This window comes from Periophthalmus magnuspinnatus, chromosome 1 (genome assembly GCF_009829125.3).
Source record: "Periophthalmus magnuspinnatus isolate fPerMag1 chromosome 1, fPerMag1.2.pri, whole genome shotgun sequence".
In the NCBI taxonomy this organism is placed as follows: Eukaryota; Metazoa; Chordata; class Actinopteri; order Gobiiformes; family Gobiidae; genus Periophthalmus; species Periophthalmus magnuspinnatus.
The window spans coordinates 19872521-19895287 of NC_047126.1; the positions used below are offsets into that span (position 1 = coordinate 19872521).

General features: G+C 39.2%; 1 protein-coding gene across 2 annotated transcripts in view; it reads right to left on the reverse strand.

Annotated features, from left to right (window-relative positions):
• The window catches only part of LOC117393469 (teneurin-3), a 516796-nt gene that overhangs the window by 214664 nt on the left and 279365 nt on the right, over window positions 1-22767 (reverse strand). For both annotated transcript variants that reach the window (XM_055225737.1, XM_055225739.1), the window contains one exon: window positions 19081-19348. In XM_055225737.1, the coding sequence (XP_055081712.1) occupies window positions 19081-19348 (268 nt within the window). The remainder of the gene's footprint in view (window positions 1-19080; window positions 19349-22767) is intronic.

Genomic DNA, 22767 nt, shown 5'->3' on the forward strand with positions numbered 1-22767 from the left:
CTGCCAGAGTCAATAAATCACTTTCAAATTCCCCCAAATACAGCTGCCGCTATTTTGCCGTACCAACCAAAACTTGTAACTTAAAACCCCCCGAGATACAAAGCTCCAAAAGACAGATGCTGACACTTAATAGCACATACTTTGTCATGCTACGGAAGCCTAGGTATGACAAAATACAGGCCGGAGTTTTGTGGACTTGTGTTCAAACTCTGTTCACTTCTTTGAGGGCTTACCGCAGACCGCACAGGGGAGGCTTACCAGAAATCTCCCTGCCATTTTACCAGCAGCAGTTTATTTTAGAGCTTTCAGATTGATTGTAATTTATAGGGCCATCTAAAACATATTAGCTTAGATTGTAATCAGGCTGAATGAAGACGCGAGGGAAGGGCATTCTTAGTTTTCCCTTAATACGCGCTGTTCAGGCACTAACAAGACGAGCTGGGTTAAAACAGTCATATATTATAAGGGGCAGATGGAGAAGGACAACCACAATCATGGTAACCCGCACTTCCTGATTCTAAGAAAATAAAATACATGGAACAAAAGAAACAAGAAATGGGTACTGGCCCTTAAATATCGACTGTTCTGCATTAACAAAAGGATCTGTAACCAAAAACGCATGAGGCCAGAGAGTTAGATAGTAAGTTCAGAATAAGATGTTTTAATAGGTGCATTTATTAACTAAAATAGCTAGTTACAAAACATGATTTTGTAGTAATTGAGCTTAGGTCACCTCACTTTGTAAAAGTTAATTTTCTTTTGGCACATAAAGTGTAGAGAATCTCTTATGAAAACAAATGCTGTAATTAATATAACTATATACAGTATAGAACTAGAAATAAAGTAATTTAGTTTTTTATATTTTGAAAATGAACGATCATGGTGTACATAATAATCCTAAATTTTAAAGGTGCTGTACCTGATCTCTACTGTCTTAAAAACGTGAAAAACTGAACTAGTTATTGGAGTCATGGTAATGGTAACAACAACTAGCATGGCAAAATGCACTTTCTGATTCTCAGACAATAAAACAGTGAGTGGGGGGAAAATAAATAAATAAATTGAACAGCAGCGTTGAAAATAACACCGTTTAAGAATGACAGCATTTAAGTATAATGCTTGGGAAGTAAACAAGACCAAGACGAGGGATCAGAGACAGTGATTGGCTAAAACAGAGACTGACTGTAAAAGTGACCAATCAGAAGCAGCTCTACACGGCCGTAAAGACTTTCCTGACATTTCATTGGTTTAACGCTGTCACAAGGTCAACTACTCATCGGTTTCCGCACACATGAGAAATATGCAGATTCTTGTGGAGTTTATGGATTTACATTGTTATTTGCTTTTGAAAAATGTGCTGTTTGGCCAGAGCTGCTGTGTAAAGGGGACAGTAGTTTGTTCGGCGTTGTACAGTTGTGAGTCCATTTTGAGGATTTTGAACTCTGTGGATGAAAAGAGCTTTTGCTGATTTGCAGCACAAATAAAGCTGAATATATCTGAATAAAATTATAGAATGTGTAGTAGTGTCACTATAAGAAGTACATCATTCAAGAGTTTTAGATGAACTCATTTTGTTAAACTTGCACCGCCAATAAGATAAAATAAGATAAGATAAGATATGCCTTTATTAGTCCCACAGTGGGGAAATTCCAATCAAAACTGTAATACCAATCTAAAATGTATATAACTTTCAAAAAGATATATAACTTACAACTTATCTTCACAAATAGTTTTCATCTTATAGTAGTATTTTTTTTCTCAGTTTTGTGTCTGGAGTTACATACACTGTCCCATGATTTATGGCGCCTAAACCCAGGCCCTTTACACTGCATAGACAGGGTGGGATAATGGAGTCTTAAAAAGCCTGTAAAACTACTGTAACCACCATGGCTTCCTCATCTCAAAGAAACCTCATCAAGCAAAACTAATCTGTTCTTACTACAATAATAGCTCCCCTTTAAACCTCCAGCATTTACATTACATTACTGTTTACACCGCATACGTGTTTGGACAATGGGAAGACCACGGTTACGGACATCAGCGGCTAAAAGAGCAGAACTAATGCCCGAGATAGAGATAGCATGCTACTGTATAGAGCATGGCTAAACAGTGACAATGGGGATACTACAATGCCACTGTATGGGCGGATTAAAGACTTCATTTTATCTGGATTTTAAACTGTAATTGCTTTGCCTTTCGTACATTGCCGGAAGCGCCTAACACAGGTCGGTAATAGCAGGCGTGCGGTTTTAATGGAAATACCCTATTAATGGAGGTAAATGGCCCTAGTAATAATGCAATGACCACGTTTAACCAGAACACATCAGCTCAGAGACATACGTTACGCTTCCAATCAAACAGACGTAATTTGAGTTTTCGCCTTTTCAGAATAAATGAACTCTAATACAATATATGTGACTTTCTTCTTTTTTTCCCAAGACACTAAATTGAATAAATAGAGACAAACACATACATATTTTATCATAAGTAACAGACTAAATTAAATACTAATACCACTACTACTGCATGTAAATGGTAAAATGGTAAAAGGTCACATTTTTATATAGCGCTTTTCCACATTCAAAGCACTCATAAAGAAACCACCCACCCATTCACACACACATTCATACACAGGTGTACACAGACACTGGAGGCGAGGTGGCTGTGTCTCGCCCAAGGACACAACGATAGTATTCATCTGTGGGAGCTGGAGTTGCGTCGCCAACCTGTGGGTCAGTGGATCTGAACTCTTAACCAACAATGTTTTTATGTCAGGAGTGGGATTCGAACCGCCAACCTTCAGATCAGTGGACAAACAATCCGCCAACTGAGGTACTGTCGACCCTGTACTACTACTACTACTACTTCTAGAACTATTACTACAACTAACCTACTACAAGGATGACAGCTACTACTACAGCGACCAATGCTACTGCTACAACTACTACAACTGCCAAAAAAACGTTTTCATTGTATAAACTCGTCACCCCCAGTACAAAGAAATGAACTGAACTATAACCTGGAAGAATCAAACAGCATGCCAAACATTCTCTCAAACTTCAACCCTACAGGGACCTTTTGAATATATTTTATTTTATAGTATTTGAACCAAGAAAACTGTGAAGCCAATCGTGTCTCACTGTGCTGGAGTTATCTAGGGTTGCAGAAGTCCAAAAGGGCAAACCTTAAGGTAAACGTGTAAAAAATGTGAAAGGTTGCCATGGAAACTGTATTTTCTCTTCACTATAAGTCTCAAGGAGCATATAAATAACTTTTCATTGTAAACATTTGAATGAATTGAAACGTGGCAGTAGTATTAGTTTTCTTTATAATCATCGGCCCTTGTGTATCTAATGTGGAACGTTCAAGTCACAAGTTGCCAAAACATTTTATATAAATTATTACGAACTTCAGCTTCGGTTAAAACCACTTAAAAGCGTGTTTACTACTGCTGTGTTGCCAATGGGAAGTGATATGTCTCAAAGTAAACACACGTTGGTTAAATGTGTTTTAAAATCATTGGCGTGTGCGCTGGGTCAAACGTATGATGGACGTTTGAACAAATACGAGGATTTGATTTCTAAACAGTTATGGCTGCAGGTCGATGGTAAAGAGCTTCTATTCCGGTGAGTCATTTTAATGTTAATGTTTTACTCAACGTTTGACAAATGTAACAAACGTCTTTGTCCAGAACAGAAATGACTTGGAAAATCACAAGGCAGGAACTATCCAATAAACAAACACACTAGAAAATATTAAATAGCACTATTAGTATGAAAAAAAAAAAAAAAAATAAAAAAACGATGGATGAAATTTGACAAAATCGGGGTCAAAGAACAATACATTTTTAATAAATTACAAATAATAAATTTTTAATCATGCAGCATGTAAAATGTGTGGTTATTAATATCAAATGTAGCCTGGATGTGGCATAGGAGATAAAACTGCACCAAACATTGAAAACAAAAGGGGATTGTATTTGTCTGTATTTTTGTCTGGTCCTCATGTCCTCTGTTGTGTCTCAAGCCCAGTCAAACGTGATCATGCAACCAAAGATTTGATTTTTTCCAGTGACACGTGAGCTCATTGGTCACCTATGATTTACAAATAAAATCACATTTCTCTCACCGCAGATTAACAGAGGTTAGTGCTTCGCTCATTGAGTCTGCAGAAATCCCCAATGTTTTTCATCCCTGTGTGATTTTCCCTTTTTTTCCTTTTATTATTTCTGCTACAAATGGGCCACGATTGGCTAATCCACCTGTCAATCACGCCCATTTGAAAACTTCTTTGTAAAATATTTTAAAAGTGTGTGTTCTGGATCGCAGGCATGGGTTGTATTATTAGCCATTATTACATTGTCATTTGGGTTAAGTTAAATTTTACCTGTAAGATCTAGAAAAAATAAAAAATAAAATAAATAAAAATAAAAATAAAAATAAAAATAAAAATAAAAATAAAAATAAAAATAAAAACAAAAATAAAAACAAAAATACAAATACAAATACAAATAAAAATAAAATAAATGAATAAATAAATTGTTGATGGGTTGATAGTTCAGTGCATGTTATCTGTGGCCCACAGACTGAACCCTACTTGCCTCTAGTGTTTGAATATACTGAATGAATACATGTGCAAGTTCTGCATGTTCCACATTAATGGTGCCTAGAAAAGTACTATAAATGTGACCCTTTATATGTAACTGGGGGGCAGGTCAGTTTCCTATGATACAATTTGACTTTTAATATAGCATACGCACATGTTTTGACACAGCACAAGTGAACAAAAGTGGAATTATGTTTTCACAACGGCCTCAGAAAGTGGTGCCATTGTTGTCAGTTGAAAACACAGTAAGGTTCAACATTTTGTGGATCATATTTAGATAATGAAAAACAGTGAGTCTGCCGTATAGTTATATCGTTCCCTGCTCTCCGTCTGAAACCATGACATCATTAAATCCTAAAATGTGAACGCAGTCTTTTGTCCGCACCTGTGCTCAAACAACGTAATCCCTATTAGCCCTACTAATTTTACCCTGCCTGTTAACGTCTCACCTTCTAATTTACTATGTCAATACAACCAGACACTTCCTCCTTTGTGAATGACATGTGACTGACAGGTTCAACTGGCGTCCCTCAACACGACAGGTGCGGGACATTTGAGACTTTCATTTGAGCCAGTGTTATGAAAATACCAGGCCCCGTTCTATGTGCATATGTGAATGTGTGAGTATATGAAGGATTAGCACCTTTAAACGACGTAAGTCCTTTTTAAAGAGCATATGAGGTTTTCATGTTATTTCTAATTATGACTTTTGATGGGAGAGTCCCGGTGGCGAATATTTGTAGTAGTTAGTTTTACGTCAGCTAAGTGTCAGTTTGTGGAGGAAAAAAAAATGAGAAGTACAAAAATATAAGCAGTATGGGTGAGTCCTAAAATGGAATATATCTACATATGTCATGAACACGTAGAGAATATTCAAAATACAGGGACAATTTACGCATAAGGGAGGCATTTTTTCTAAATATTGATTTAAAACAAAGGTGATATCATGTATTTTTATTACTCTATACCTATATGGTATGATATGCTTTTATTTGAGCAGGGACAGTGGACAACAATACATTGACCTTAAAAAAAAAAACAGGAAAGATGTATGGTGCCAGGTTATAGCAAAAGTACTAATTTCCACCTGTAGTCCCTGGACAGGCTGATGTTTAAGTAAAACTAACAGTTTGGTGTAGATCAGTGGTGTCAAATCCATTTTCACCGAGGGCCACATCAGCAAAATGGTTCCCCTCAAAGGACCAGATGTAATGAAAAATAAACTACCCTTTTAACTTGTTCATTACCTGTTTCTGTATTTATTACTTATTCAGGTTACAAATATTGCACATGCATGTCCATAAATGTAAAAAAATATGGCTGTATAACTGCACATCTCTTGATAAACTGACATTTTAAGGCGATTGTACCTTTTAAACTACCTTGTCGGGGCCACATAAAATGACATAGTGGGCCACATTTAGCCTGCGGGCCTTGAGTTTGACACATGTGGTGTAGATGGATGACCTGTAAACATATTGTACATACATCTAATACAACGCATCTCGCCTCTCAAATACACTATTTCTAAAAACATTCGATTCACATACACACATACGCAAACATATCAATTTATTCACACACACAATCACACAGTTTCACATATACAAATGCTCTTTCTTTCATACACATTCACTGATAGGTGCAGACTTGCTTTGATATTAGCCATTTCTTTGTCACATGTGTTGAAAACTTGTGCATGTATATATGTGTTAGCCGTCGTTTACAGTATGGTAGCTAGGTAACAGTGACCTATTTGCTGCCCATGCCCAGCCTGGATGTAAAATTGCACACTTAAAAATATAATATATATATAACATTTTTTGTAAGTAAGTGCATTTTCCTGAAATGACTAGTCTAAGCTGCCATATGCACTTTAAAGCATAAATGTGCGTAACTGCTCTATCAGTCTCCATTGTGTCCACAGAGCTATTGTCAGTTTGAGATAAAGGGCACCGGGCACAGATGGGATACACGTTTTTAGTTGAGTGAAAATCATCAAACCCATTTGTGTGTCCTTTAAAGGTGAAATGCCATGTTTGCTGTTGTGTCAAATCATTTTCTCTTAGATGTTGGTTCAAATCCAACTCACACGGCTGTGTCTTTAAACAGCCTGTAATTATAGTTTTTTAAAGCAAGAAGTTTGATTTTATGGCTGAAAGTAAAACAAAATCGACATTAAGGCTGTCTACTTATTCACATTATTACCTTGTAAGCTCCTGAGTGGATGAAGCATGACAGAGTAAGGACAGTTTCCAAGCCATTAGTTAAAGGTACACTATGTAACTTTGCAGGTCAAGGGTATGACACCTGCTTGTTCTCGTGGAAATATAATTGTTCACCTGGAATGTCCCACAGTATGGCATTAAACTTTTTTATCTCAAATACCAAGCCAACTTACGGGTCAGGTATGTGTTCTGAGGTATTCTTAGCAATTAAAACACCTTTAATTAAATAAACCTAAGTAGTTTAATGCCATACTTTGGGATATTCCAGGCAAAGCAATAGTATCGTCCTGGAGACAAACCAGAAAAGTTACGCAGTGCACCAATAGCATTTGTCGACCCTTTGTTTAAATCACATTACAGAAATCTCCTTCTTATCTTTGTAACTCATTGTTGATATAGCCAGTAAAACACCTCCCAGTGAGAAGGGCATATTTAAATGCTGAAAACGTCACTAAAACTTCGCCAATCTATACACACTAGTGACCAATTAACCATTTTAGGCCTCAAAGCCATAATAATATATATTATAGTGGGTTTTAATCAGCGTGCACCTGCTTTAAGCTCCAGCTGCAGGTACACACAAGACTAATGGAAGTCTGTCATCTGTTACCATGGCACCACACAGGTACAGGTGCCTCAGAGGGACACTATTCTCTAACTCAAAAGAAAAATGATAACCTTTTTGCATACTGACCTATTCTGATGCAATGGGCTGAAGTGCAGAGCGGTACAATTTGAACAGTGCATCTGTTGGAATGATACATTTGCACATAGCTAAGCGCATTCATTTCAATTATAACTTTTATGTATTTACTTTTATGTATACCTTGCCAGAATGATCCACGGTATGACTTTAAATTGATCTATCTCCATGGAAACAAGCACGTAATGCCAACAGAGAATTTACAGGAAAAATCTTGTTTTACAATGCAAGGTGGACTAATAAAGTTTAAATTAGGTATTATTTATTATGTCCTACTATTATTAAAACAAATAAAAAATGTAATTTAATAATCTATAGGGGCTGGTCTAATATTTTTGGATCATACTTGGCTCCATTGTGCTGCTGCTAAATCACCAGGAAATGAATGTAAGTCTATGTAAAGTCCCCTGAACATATGGAACATAATATTGGATTGTGTTATGGAGATAGACAGGCAGTGTGTTGGAAAGAATGGCGGAGTATAAGGTTGACAGCGCTGTGAAGGCTAAGCTTGGCTGCAGCTGCCGGTGTTTTGTCTGCTATAGGCTGTAACTATAGAATCTATTCGATAATGTGGAGCGAGTTAGGAATAGTATCTGATATAGAGGTATGTTAAAGAGTTTTAGCCACTGTAGGACACTGGATCAAGCTCACTGCCGATTCAATGCTGGAAAAAATATAGAAAAAAGTAAAATAAATAAATACTAAAATAAGTAAATACATACGTAAATAAATAGCTGTAATTAAAAAAATAGCTGTAATTTAAAAAAAAAAACATGGAATTCGCTGTCACTTGCACCATGTATGGCTACAATAATCACAAATACGTTTAAAATTGAAAGAAGAAAAAATGTCAGCCTCTATCTAATGTTTTGAAGGAAAAATACAAAAATAAACTGCCTTTGTCAATGATTGGGGTGGTTTATGTTTGTTTTTGTTTTGTTTTTTGTCTGGTCTTTAGTCAGGTAGAGTCCAGCATAACCACTTTGCAATTAAAAAAAGAGTAGAGGAAAAAGCTTGGCCTACTTCTTAGTGCATCGAAACATAATCTTTGTATATGTGCTTGTAAATGTTTAATATGTGCTGTTACAAAAAAATAAAAATATCACATAATAACATAATCTGGTAACTATTGTGCATTCAAAGAAACTAGACACTCTGAGTTTTCTGATCTATTATGTTTGAAACTGCCCTGAATGACTGGCCTGAATTTGAATTCCTGTCTTCTCAGTCTTCTGATCAGGATCACAGAATTGTGACGCACTACAATAATTGTGATTGTCTCAAAGAACGTGTCACCTCCAGTCGTCCAGGTGGGATCCACAACACATCACATACGCATATTTAATTTATATTTGTTCATTGTAAACTTCAATATTGATCTAAACTGGTTTAATAATAGAAACTGGCCAATTAAAAAAAGAAAAAAAAAAGTGTATGATTTGGTGTAGTTATCTTTTTGAATAAACATGAGTAAGTACAAAGCTGTGGGCGGGGATAGGGGGTAACTGAAAACTGAACATTTCTGATCACTCAAGCCTCCAGTACAGGACAATTACTCAAACATACATGAATCAACTCTAAGTAAGCGAACAGTGATGGAAAAACATGACTAAAAGTTCATCAAAGTGGAGTTTGCATGTGTTCTATTGATGGCGTATTCTTTGCTTTCTCTTGACACTACATTTGCATCAGTGACACAGGCCTTTGCGGTGACTGTGGAGGCCATAAGGGAACCATTAAGAGTGGAGGCTGTTGAAACACATAGTGCGTTTGACCTGTCTCTGGTCAGTGAGCCGAGAGGAGCCATTACCCTCCACCGCAGTTACACACAGTCACCTTCAGAGGCACTGTCAGGACACTGGCACACTACTTCTATGCAGTAAAATGTAGTATATAAAATTTAACAGGTAAATGAACAAAATACATTCTTTTGATACTAACTTTTATCAGTCTTATAAACCAGTACCAGAACTTTGAGAGCGCAAAACCGTTTCTGGTGCAAGTGACAAAGAGGATCAAGACTCTGAAACATAAAGTCAGAAGGGTTTTAATGAGTTCCACACAGGTAAAGTGAACAATAAAGCGACAGACTGTACGGAAAGGATAGGATGAGACGTGCATGTTGACAACTTTTACAGTGTCTTCCAATGTGTGTGTGTGTGTGCGCCTCTTCTGGTCTGCACGGTGTCCTCGTAAGCCCCCACGATGGTCTGCATAGCGTCTTCGTGAGCCCGCCACGCATTCCATAAGTCTGCCCTTCACTGATGTACACGTGTTATTTACTTTAGCATTAGTAAATCAAGATGCCAGGTTGATGTAGTGCTGCACTGCTAGATGTAGAAACCTTACACAACCGAATTTAAATTGTCTTAAAACCTGTCAGAACACTCTTGTCCCAGTGTAAATACAGGTCAAAGGGTTACGAGGCGTTCAAGTGCTTGTAGTAATTTAGCATTTTGCAGCTATAATGAGTAATATAATGGCTATAATACGTATAACCACACAAAATACGTAGATAAGCGACATCTTATTTATGTTGACCATTTGATTTTCATGCTCGCAACTGTGCTGCTTAAGTGATTTGCTCTCTACAGCAAAAATGAGCACATTGAAGCTCCGTTAGGTTTTGCTTTCACTTTAACGCAGCCGCCCAAAACAAAACAACATGTGCTAGTCCGCAGCGGAGGGACTGTAGTTTATCATCGCTGCTCATCTAAAACGAATGAGTACACATCCAAGCACATGTCTAATATTTTCCTGGCTGTTTCTTACTGTGCAATTGAACGCCTCTCCTGGCCAGCACCTAATGTAAATCGGTCCGCGCTGTTACGTGCAGGGAGTATCCAAGTACGAACCAGCTTCTCCAGATGGGTAATTTTGTAATTTCAATTTACATGCATTTTGATAAATTGGTTTAAATTGGACGAGATCTCCAGTTTTCCTAGTACGCGTGTAATTGCAGTATATTTCCACATGTATATATAGGTTTTTAACAGCTTTCTGGAGACACAGAAGTGAAATTGTGGTGGACCGCTCCCGAGTGCAAGCACAATTTAATGAGAGGGTGTTACACTTCTATGGGGTATTAACTGCTAAGACATAATATATTTAGATCACCATGTTACCTTTTATCGTTTTGAAAATGCTATACCCGCCAAAAACAGCATATTAACATGAGTCCTCGCTCCCCCTGGTCTCTGCGCTAAATCAGCATTCATTTCACTAATAAAACTACAGCACATTGCATCAGGTTGGTGTGCGCTGTTTTGTCTCATGCTTTTTTATATTTATGGAGGATTGTCGCACAGCAAACCAAAAGGAAGGTTCAAATAGGGCCCTGGAGAGATTGCTAGATTACTCAAACATGCATAGATGACATGCATAATCTAGCGATACCTCTTCAGGCGTGTTTTTGATGAGGGAACAAAAGTATAACATGGCTGATTTTGCATAATACCCCTGTTTAAAATATACACGCACACACACACAAATCAGATACGCCAAGTCCTGGAGCGAAAAATCGACCAGTCCTGTAATGAGTGAGTTATTGGTGCCTTTGCCGGTTCCTCAGCACTGCTCCTCTCTCCAGGACAGACAGGGCAGAGTCCAGACTGGGATGGATGCATTTGATTTGCCATGCAGCGTGCGCCTCTGGGTCACAGCACATGTATTTTTCAGCTCCACCCCACTGGCGGATCCGCTCTTCCTCCTCCTCTTCCTCATGTGTGAAGGCTTGGCCTGTCTCATCTCTCAGTCTGTGTGAATGCGCAGCTTGCAGGAGTAACCAGAAGCAACGGACTTTGTTCTAATGCATGTACCACACTCGGGGCGTTTGTCTGGATTTTGAAAGATGTTAGTCTTTTGTAAAAAAAGAAAAAAAAAAAAAGAAAAAAAAAAAGTGTTCATGGATTTCAGTCGCGCTTGGTTATGGGGCCATTTTGAGGACCATTCTTATAACATTATCAATATGTTGTGGTGAATAGTTGAAGGCTATTCCAACATTCCTACTTTTCATCAGTCAAATCAAGTGCGTAAGGCTAAATTAATTGGGAAAAATATTAAAAAGTATGTATGTTTTAAAATCTTTCCACATTTTAAATACGTCTCTTAATATTTAATAAAAGACAAATATGAACTGGTAAACTAATGCAAGAAGATCATGAATTTCAGAACAATTTCCCGAGGTCTAAAAGGGTAAGCTGGCTTTATACATAATGACTGAATATTTTGTTTGTTTTAAAACCAACAAATATGTTCCAATTGCAGATTTTAAACAGATCCAGTAGCATTAACAATTGAGAGGAGACTGAAATATAAACCACTAAAACAACACAAGAATCAGATGCATTTCATAACTGTTTGAATAGGTCTAAACTACAGGGTCAGCAGCTTTTATACAGAACATGACTTCATGGAGATAGGATATGGAATATTGAATTGCATAAATAATTGCCGTACTTGAAATGATCTAATTGCGACCATTCAAATTGGACTTATTCGATGAATCTTGCAGCCACGGCCCAGTTTGAGTATAGCTTTGATTGTGGTTTGGCTCTCTCCATAGGCCAACTGCTATCTAGGCCAAAACTCAACAGGCTTTAGTGATCACACGCGCATTTACCCCTCTATAAATCTATCAACAATCTCTTTTTTTCCTTTTACCGAAGACAAAAAAACAAAAAGGGATGCTGCAGAAAGGACAAAAAAAAACTATAGCTATAAAGTATTCAGTGATTTAATAGGGTAAGTTAGCCTCGTAAACCGGCCACTGAAAGTATATCCGTGGCGTACGTAGCTTAGCCTTCCCGCGAGACTTAGCATCCCTTCACCAAAAGGAGAAAAAGTTTGTCCTGAAAAGATACAGCTTCATCAATCACCCATCTTTTATTTTAAACCGGGTGAAATATTGCTACACAAAAGATGTCACAAAAATACATCTAGGGGGCAAAGAAGCAAGCCGCAAATCGTCTAGTGATCAAGCCGAGGTCAAAGTCGTGGTTGTAAACTCTATAGGACAAAGACAGTCTTTGTCAGGAAAAGTAGTGACTTCCTGTCTCACTGCTGGTCCATATGGGTGTCTATTTGAGCACATGCGACCAGATTTGGATTATGCAAGAAATGTATGACTTCCTGACTCTGCAGGAAAAGTTACTCTTTACTCTGGGTTTGTAACTGTTTTTACAAGCCTGCCATGGTCTTATTTAGTAACAAAATGGTTCTTTTACAATATGATCTAAATATAATGTCATACAATTTACATTAACTAACTTGAACAGTGTCTGTGTAACCCCTTAGTCGTCCAGGTATGATCCATAGCAAAGCAAAAATTCAATTCTGGGCAAAAGATTTAGAGTGAAGACGTTCCGCTGCTCAACCAAGCCTTCTTCAGTTGTGGTCAGATTGCTGCTGGACACTGTCTTATATCTGTCTGAGGGGAGGTGCTAAGTACACTGAAACAAATACACCTACTTGTTTACAGTTTCTGTTTGTTGGCTAGGTGTATTCAACAACAATGAGTGTGACCTGTGCCTCTATTTTGCATAATGGTTCAGGTCCCTCTTGGGTGCTCTCAAACCCTGGTTGGTTCATTCTCTGACCCAAAGGTTGGCAGTTGGAAAAGCAGCACCCGACATAAACATCTTTGAAAGAGCAGTCAGATCCACAGACCCACAGGTTGCTGGTGTGATTCCAGCTCCCACCTATGAGTACTGTCATTGTATCTGTGGGCAAGACACTTAACCCACCTCGTCCCCAGTGTCTGTGTACACTGGTTTATGAATGCGTGTGTGAATGGGTGAGTGGTTCCTTGATGTGGACAAGCGCATTTACAATTTGGGTGAGAACCATCAGGGGCCTGAATGATTATGCCAAAAATATAACTCAGGCACTGTTCACACTTCTTCATGTTTTCACTCTAAAACTTTTGTCCTCTTGACAGAATAAATTTTTTCTTTTGCTGTACCTTGAACAGTACAACCCTTTAAGGCTTCCACAGCTTTTAACCGACACCTATATACGCACAAATTATTACACACCTGATTATCAAAGCAAAAATATAACTTTATCGCCATGGCAGGACACAAAGTTTAGTTGTCCCAGAAGATACTATCAATCATGTGTTTTGTCTTTTTGGAAGTGGGTGAAAGAAACACCAGGACTAGGTCAGAAAGGATGAAAAGCAAAGAGAAAAATGGAGCCACAAATCGTGCGGTGAACGAGTGAAGGTCAAAGACGTAGCTGTAAACTATGTGTGGTGTCTGCCAGGGCACTCCCATAAGACAATAAGGGCTTTGTACAGTGTGACATTAGATTTTATAGAAGAGAGAGAGAGGGAGAGATGGTGGGAGGGGGAGAGAAAGAGGGAGAAGCAGAGAGAGAGAAAGAGCGAGAAGCAGAGAGAGAGAAAGAGAGCTAGAAAAAGAGAGCTGGAGAAGAGAGAGACGGGGGATAAACAGAGAGAAGATAAGGGAGAAGAAGAGATAAACTGAGACAAAGGGGAGGAGAGAGAAGTATACATTGGGGGGAAAGAAGGGAGGGAAAGGGGGAGAGATGGTAGGGGGGGAAGAGGGAGAAGCAGTGAGAGAGAAAGAGCGAGAAGCAGAGAGAGAGAAAGAGCTAGAAAAAGAGAGCTGGAGAAGAGAGAGACGGGGGATAAACAGAGAGAAGATAAGGGAGAAGAAGAGATAAACTGAGACAAAGGGGAGGAGAGGGAAGGATACATTGGGGGAAAAGAAGGGAGGGAAAGGGGGAGAGATGGTAAGGGGGGGAAAGAGGGAGAAGCAGAGAGAGAGAAAGACAGCTGGAGAAGAGAGAGACGGGGACAAACAGAGAGAAGATAACAGGGAAGAAGAGATAAACTGAGGGGAAGGCACAGAGAAGACAAGGGGAGGAGAGGGAAGGATACATTTGGGGAGAAGATGGGAGGGAAAGAGGGAGAGACAGGGCAGGAAAGGTAGAAAGAGTGAGAAAAAGAGAGAAAGAGGGGCAGATGGAGGGAGTAAGAAAGGGAGAGAGGCAAGGAGGGAGAGACAGAGAAAGGGAGAAAGAGAAAGTAGGGGGGAGAAAAGGAACATGAGGGAGGGAGAGAGGAGCGAGAGGAGGTTAGAAAGAGACAGACAGAATGAGAGAGAGAAAAGAAGATGAGGAGGGAGAGATAGAATTAAAGAAAAAAGAGAGGAGAATAAAAGAGGGAATAGAGAGTGATGGAGGGTAAGAGAGAAACAGAAAGTGAAGGAGAAGAGAAAGAAAGCGAGAGACACAGAAAGAGGCAGGGAGCGATCTGCCATTTTATAAAATATTTGGACGTCTGCAGCGTGGGGCATTCTCGGGACACGCTGTAACAAAAGCGCGTCGGGTGAATAGGAGATTCAAGGTTCAAATTATCCAATAAAAGCCCCGTGTCACGCCTGAAAAGAAGCCCGCGGCCCCCTCCATCTGCCCTGTGCCTCTCCAAAGACTACATTAGGACAACACAGGGCCAGCAAGGTAACTTATCAAGAGCTTTCTCCTTTCAGAAGTAACGCTGTATTCAGGGTTGTTGTAAAAAGATTGGAAATAAAAGCGTTTGGGGCTTGACCGCGAGTTTGTGTTGGACAATGTTGAAAATACTTTAGGTGCACCTCTCCTTGACCCTTTACTTGTTCACAGTGGGACCTATGGAGGCTTCGAGGCAGTGCTGTTTTTGTGCATTGATTGATCGCAGATTTAGCCGGCAAAATTTTATCTTACATTTTTATAGAATAAACTAGTTTGTGGAAAGTTTTGGGGGCATTACAAAACTTTATTTCCATTGTTCTTTTAAAAGTTATGTCCCTACAGGGCTCCCGTAACTTACGCACCAATAAACATGTATCAAACGAATCCAGCAATCAGATTTCACTCAAAGTATGTTTTTAATCTATAATCAATAAAATGGCTCTCTGGTGGAGGGTCACCTGCGTCCATGTGGAGATGTTTCTATTGGAATGTTCCATAGTATGGCATTAACCATGTATATATAGTAAATTTATTCAATTGCATTATATTGCTCAAAAATACCTTGAAAAACATGCCTCGTTACTACAAGGAGGGCTCGTCTCTCCACAGATCTGACCTGTAACTTGGCCCAGTGGCATCTCTTTCGTGTTGTTTAATGACATACTGTGGAACATTTCAGGGAAAAGCAAGTCCTGAGATAAACACTCAAGATAGACACACATAGATAAACAGATAGACGGATAGATAGATAGAAAGAGCGATAGACCGACAGATAGACAGACAGACAGAAAGACAGGTACAGATAGACAGATACAGATAGACAGAAAGACAGATACAGATAGACAGAAAGACAGATACAGATAGACAGAAAGACATAAAGACAGAAAGACAGATAGATAGACAGACAGACCGATAGACAGACAGATAGACAGACAGACCGACAAACAGATAGACAGATAGCTTTATTTATGTTTTGTACTGTCACAAACAGTTTGACATCTTCAACAACTATCAAGGTAATCACTACTATATACCTACTATACCTGCAACTACTTATGTACTTTATCCAGTTTGGAAAAGAACAAAAGTATATACATGAGTATGCAAATTAAAATCTATTCTATACTGAATTATTTAACATTTAATTTCCATCACAACCCAACTTCAACACGCAACTCTCAAAACGAATTAAACTTGACATTTTATCACCACTGCAATATCCGCTTGTAGTATTTGTACAAAGTATTCCCAGGGCCGCTAATGCGTACAGCAGAGAGCCTTAAACTGTACGTATGGCGTATCAGGATCCCAGCGCAGCGCATTCATCATTGGCTGACGTTTATTCCTGGTTACATTGTGAAGCGATGACAGGCCGACTTGGCTCTGTCCCGATTGGAGATCAGTTTACTCTGCTAAGAATGCTCCAAAAAGCTTTATAAGTTTCAGATGGGTGGACACAACGCAGCCAAAGTCAAAAATACTGAGAACCTTTTGTATTTTTAGCTTGTTTTCCTATGTTGTTGTCTGCAGTTTCCATCCTCTCTTTCCCACACATGCTTGTTGAATTGTCAGAACATTTCACCTCCTGACTGCAATCAATGGGGCTACTTTTAAAAACACTGCGGGGTCGATATATGCGGTGAATAAACATCGTAAAACATGCCTTTCTTTTGTTTTAATCAAACTCGGGTCAGATGACTTTGACACTACTTCTTTGTAGAGTTAATACAAAAAAGTAAGATATCCCTCCTCCATTAAATAAACGCTAAACAGAGCCTAAATAAACAGTATGCTTTAATATAAATGGCTTTTCTGTGTTAACTGACTACACATTTTACTACTGATGTATTGCATGTTATGGACTTTATTTACGACATATGTGCTCTTATTATAAATGTATTTTCTCTCTTCAATTGTACTTCCATTTCAACTCTACCCATGTTAAAAATGGCAATGTTCACCTGAAATAAATATATATATTATGTAACCAGTGTATGTATTTTAAAGCCATACTTGTACCTTTTTAGTCAAGAAAATACACACAAAAAAACAAAAAAACATACATCTTTTCTCTGAACAGGCTTGCATATCCACAAACCTAACTATTATCTGCCCTCCTCCTGGTTGTTTCCCTACATACATTGTTCTTTTGACTTTAATATTCCACAGTATGGCATGAAACGTATTTGTCTCCATGGAGAATGTTCTGAAGTGTAGTTTTAACTTTCTATATCCAAGAAATTATGCAAACATACCACCTCCAGAAATATATACAGGACCTAAATAGATCATCGTAAACTCTAAAATCTTGGCTTTGGGACAATATAAACATGTATTGATTTATTTGAATGAATCTACATTGCAGCAGTGGAACAATCAACCACCTCAGCCTCTCCAGCGTGCCTATTTCCTTAGTGAGATTAACAGAAGACCAGACGAACCTCACTGGACTACGCCTATTTCTCTTCTTCATTCCACTTGCACTCAAATTTCAGGCCGTCATCCTTTTATTTTGATCCAGCTCTTGTCATACAACATTGGACGCGTACCTGTCGCCTTTGTAGTTTTCATTTTAAAAGTCCCTCCGCTGCACACAGACTAAACTGACAATAGACTTTTATTTAAAACCTGGCTGGCTGAATGTCACTCCACATGATTTTCATAATGCATCACATTGTGTTAGCCGCGCACTATCAAAGCTAAGGGCTAACACTGCTACATCAAACAACACCAAGTCATTTACATATGCCCCTTTTTACATAATCATACTCGCAATTATACCAAAACACGCGAGACACTCATTTAGGGCAATAAACATGTTTTAAAAAGCAGGGTTTGGGCTGTTGTTATCCACGGGAGCACGACAGCTCGAATAAAGACAATGGATGTTGCTTGTTAGAAATGCATAGGTTGATAATTGGTTGTTTGGAGTCCTCTTCAGCCCAAAATTGCCATCACCCGTGAAGCAAAAGTAGCTCTACATTTGGAATGAATGAGAATGAATGTTTTCAAATCAGTTGTTGGAAGTCTTATAGAAATACTTGGTTCAGATAAGGTAAGTATAAAGATAATGCAAAACATAACTTTCTTTTATCTTTCTTTCGAGTTTAATAATGTTCCTTAATGAAGCACATTCCTCGAGTTGTGTTTACTTATGTTTAGTGCTTCTATAGACTCGGCTGTGTGCTATATGGCTTATAAAAGGTAAAACATTATAAAAGATTTGTATAAAAGAGTGTTTGACAATCTGAAAGGTGAAACTTCAAGTGAACTGTGTATTCAACAAATTGATATGTTGTAAAATGGAATTTTGAAATTAATTGGAATGTATTAATTCGTTTTTAAAAGGGTCAACACGGGAGTGTTCTTGTGTACCATATATTCACTCAGACTCACAACCTCCTCTGCATCGTATATTCACTCTCCCTCCTTGGCACCATATATTTACTCTTCCTCTTCAGCACCATATATATTCACTCTTCTTCCTCTGCACCATATATTCACATTTCTTCCTTTGTATCATATATTCACTCTCCCTCTTCTGCACTGTATATTCACTCTTCCTCTTCTGTACCGTATATTCTCTCTCCATCCTCTGTACCATATATTCACTCTCCCTCCTCTGTACTATATACTCACTCCTCTGTACATCTCTAAACCATCATAATCTTGAAAGGTTATCACATATCCTTGGATAATGCCATGTAAAGAAGGTTACAACGGTGGTCATCTGGACACTGTTTTGCAATCAAGGCGTTTCGGCTCCCATCCAGAAGCCATTTTCAATTTAATTTCATTTTTCAGTTGAAAATGGCTTCTGGATGGGAGCCGAAACGCCTTGATTGCAAAACAGTGTCCAGATGATCACCGTTGTAACCTTCTCTACATTGACCCACACCTGGACAAACATGGGACAACACTGATTAGATAATACACAAATTATTAATTCAGTGCATTCTAGTAATGCCAACTTCCATGATTCGAAGTGTAACCATATTAGCACAATAACTTTACAATCTCAGGCAAATGACCAAACCCAATGGCCACAGGAACTGAACTGCCTACCTTGTTTCCAGAGGCACATTGCTACCCAGCACCCAGCTGTCTTGCAGCGGGACGCTCTCGGGGGGCGTGGTCTGCAGCTCGGCTGGTGATTGGCCGGCCACTGGGGCCGGACTTCCTGTGGGCGGAGTTAGCTGCCGGGTGGAGTTCAGGGAGTGGCCAGCGTGGTGCGTGGAGCCCAATGATTGGTTCAGAGCTGTGATGGACGGCTGCTGGCGGTGAGGGGGCGGCACTGGGGGCAGCGTGGTGCCGTGGTGATTGGACGGTTGCTCTGTGGAGACAGGAAATAAACATGATCAGGCTTTACCAAACTCTGTTAAGAAATATATGTGTAAAGAAACTGGACCCCTCCCATCTATCTGTGTGTGTGTTATGTGAATGTCATTGCCTTGTGTCTGTTGTATTTCTACTGTCATTATTTATGTTTTGTATATTATACTGTGTGTACGTGATGATTCGAGAAGTCAAAGGCAAATTATACGTATGCAAGAGTGGAGATTCATGGATGTCTGTGAATGCATGTATTTTTATTTTTATTTAATTAGTGTCAATTTACAAACAATAGACCAGATTAAAGTTATGTTCTGACTTCTTAAGTAGCACAGTCGACAACAGAATCACAATTACACCACAGAAGGAAGAAGAGAGAAAGACAAATGTGTGCGTTAGCCATGTATACAAATCTGCTCCCTGTCTCATGCCCAAAGCCGGTCACACATGGTCCAGACACCTGCAGCTGCTTACAGCTTCAAGTGGCAGAAGATACACCAAATGTTTTGCTTGCCAATACACTGTAAATACATTGCGCATTGAAACCAGGTGTGGAGTCGGACCTCTTCAGAGTTCATGCTTTCTGTTTCAAGTTACAGGCTCCATGGACAAAACCAAAGTGAATCGATTTAGTAGAAAAGATGAATATTTATCCACTGCACTGCAAAATATTAAAAATCAAAGTTAACTGAATTCAAAATGTTGATCTAGATTCAAGCAGTTTCAGCTAGTTTATCTTTAGTTGGATAGTGTGTCACAGATTTTGTTCGAGTTACATTACAACGTTCTACCAGTTAAGATAAAAGAATAATAAAATGGAAAAAAGTGGGATTTTTAAATGGCAGAAAATATTGTTTAAAGTTCCTATATTACACAAAATTGACTTTTGTGAGCTTTAAGTCATGTTAGAGTGTTGTTAGTTCTTCGCAAACATACCTGAACTCCAGATATGTTTTTGAGGAGAAAACAACATTATAACATAGATCAGAAAATAGCGTGATAATAATAATAATAATAATAATAATAATAATAATAATAATAATAATAATACATGTAAAAAAAAATAAGATACATTTATATTATTTATTTATTTATTTTTAACAGTATTATTTTTCTATCTGATTTTGAACAGTGTGTAGCTGGTCTCATGTTGTATTCCTGTGGGGCAGCCTCCATCTGCTGATCACCAGAACAGCTATTCGAGGCACCGTGCTTTGAGACGCTTCTGTCACCGAGTATGTCATGTGTGAAAAAAAAATAAAACTTTATGTAAAAAGTTGTACTTGACTGACAGAGCTCCCCGTCTCACGTCTACAGTTAGGCCGTTTCTTTTCAATTCCCCGTATCCCTGGCTCTGTGCCTCTGAAAAACCCCAACCATCTCAGGTGTTGTCAGATTCAATTAAAATCAAGCACAAGTTGGTAGTTTGAAAGGCAAGAAATTGTAACGTGATTGGTAGAGCTGTTCTGACAGTAATGACAGGGTAGGTAGTTCAAATCCCAGTATCGGTGTTGCACACAAACTTTGACTTTGCTCCGACATAAAGCAATAACATCTACCTGGAAAAAAACACACGGCAAACCCATAGACTGTAAATACTACATGTACATATACTGCATAGACTATAAATGGACATAGGTAACCCGCTAGATGCCACGTTCCAAATAGGAAGTGAGCATGAGCGCACTTCCGGCTCCATCGGCTCCAATTCACTTTCAAAAACTGTTTCCCCTCTCGCTGTAACTGCTGCTTTCAAACTCGTCATTTTGGTCTTAAAATGTCCGTATTAACCCGCTCTACATGATCCTGGTATTTTTATTTCACTATTTTGTCCGTAAATCAAGATATTGACAATAACAGAAAAATCAGGCGCCTTTTTTCTCCAAGGTGAGGTTTAATTGACACCACTGCGAGAGAGAAGGGGCGTTCCCTTCAACAACTTCGCTCCAGATTGGCTCTTTGGTTGCTATGATACTCACTGTCAGAATTCCAAATATGAAACTCTGCTGCAAATTCGCCCCTATATCTGCTCTAGCCTCGATGAGCTTCGTTTGACCGAAGCCAAACGCTATGGATGACGTCACACTCCCTTTGTCCACTTCTTTACAAAGTCTATGGGCAAAACTCCACCAGAAATGTGACACAGTGAACCTTTAAATCACATTTTTTGAGAGGCAAGAGATATATTAACTTTATCCTTTGTCACATTTGCAAAGACATGTTGAAAGTGTTGTCTACAGTTGGAGATTTGAGCTTTATGTAAATTTGTGTGTGGTGTTGCGATTGGTTCAAGGCCTGTGTGAAGCCTGCCCTGGAGCTCCATGGCGATCCGAGTCGGCTGAATCCTGATCACTGATTGGCCTTCGTTTGTTTAGTTAGACAATATTTGCACAGCTCTGACCCGGCTTCAACTCTTCCCCTGGTTCTGTTCCCTCTTTCTCCTCTTCTGCACTCCTCCTCTCCTTTCCTCCTCTTATCTCTCGCTCCTCCCCTCTCCTCTGTACTCCCTCTTTTTCTTCTATCTTTCTTCACCCCTGTCCTTCTCCTTTGCTCCTCTCCCTCACTTCTCACTTGTTCCTCTCCTTCGCTCCTCTAGTTCTGTCCTCCTCACCTCCCTCACTCCTCTGTTCCTCTCCTGTCCCAAGCTCCTGTCCTCTCTCCCTCCTTTTTCCCTCACTCCTCCCCATTGCTCCTCCATCCCTCCTCGCCTTGTCTCTTTTCTTCCGCCCCACCCACTTCTCCCTCCTCTCCCCCAATCTCTCTCTCCTCTCTTCCATTTCCTCTGCTCTTTCCTCCTTTCCTCCACTCCACCCTCCTCTCTGTTCTTCTCCCCCGCTCCTACCCTTCTCCTCTCTCTTTCCTCTCGTCCCTCCCTCCTCTCCTCTCGTCCTCCCTCGCTCCTCTGAAGGAAATGAAGGACTGTGGCTGGTATTTGATTTGCATAAAGAGCATCACGTCTCCATTTCCCAGGCCTGCTGTTTTTCATTCTCCGCTGCCCCCGCTGGAGAAAACAGAAAGTGTCTGGCTCTTTCTTTCTCTCTCTCTTTCTTCTCTATCTCCGCCACTTACTCCTCTATCATTTCATCTCCCTATACCCCTCTCTCCTTTTTTTGTCTCACTCACCTACACTAGATTTTGTTTTCTGATCTCTCCCTCTCTCTCTTACTTACTTTTCCTCTTTTTTCCCTCTATATATCTTATCTTTTGTTCTCTCTCTGCACCTCTATATTTTCCCTCTCGCTCTTTCTCCCTCATCCCCCCATCTCCAAGTCTCTATTCCCTTTTCCACATTTTCTCTCCCTTCTTCTCTCACCTTTCTCTTTAATATCCCTTTTTTCATCCCTTCTCTTCCCCTTTCTCCTCTTTCTCCCTCTCTCTTTGCTTGTCCCACTCTCTCCCTTTTTTTTTCTCTTGCTTATC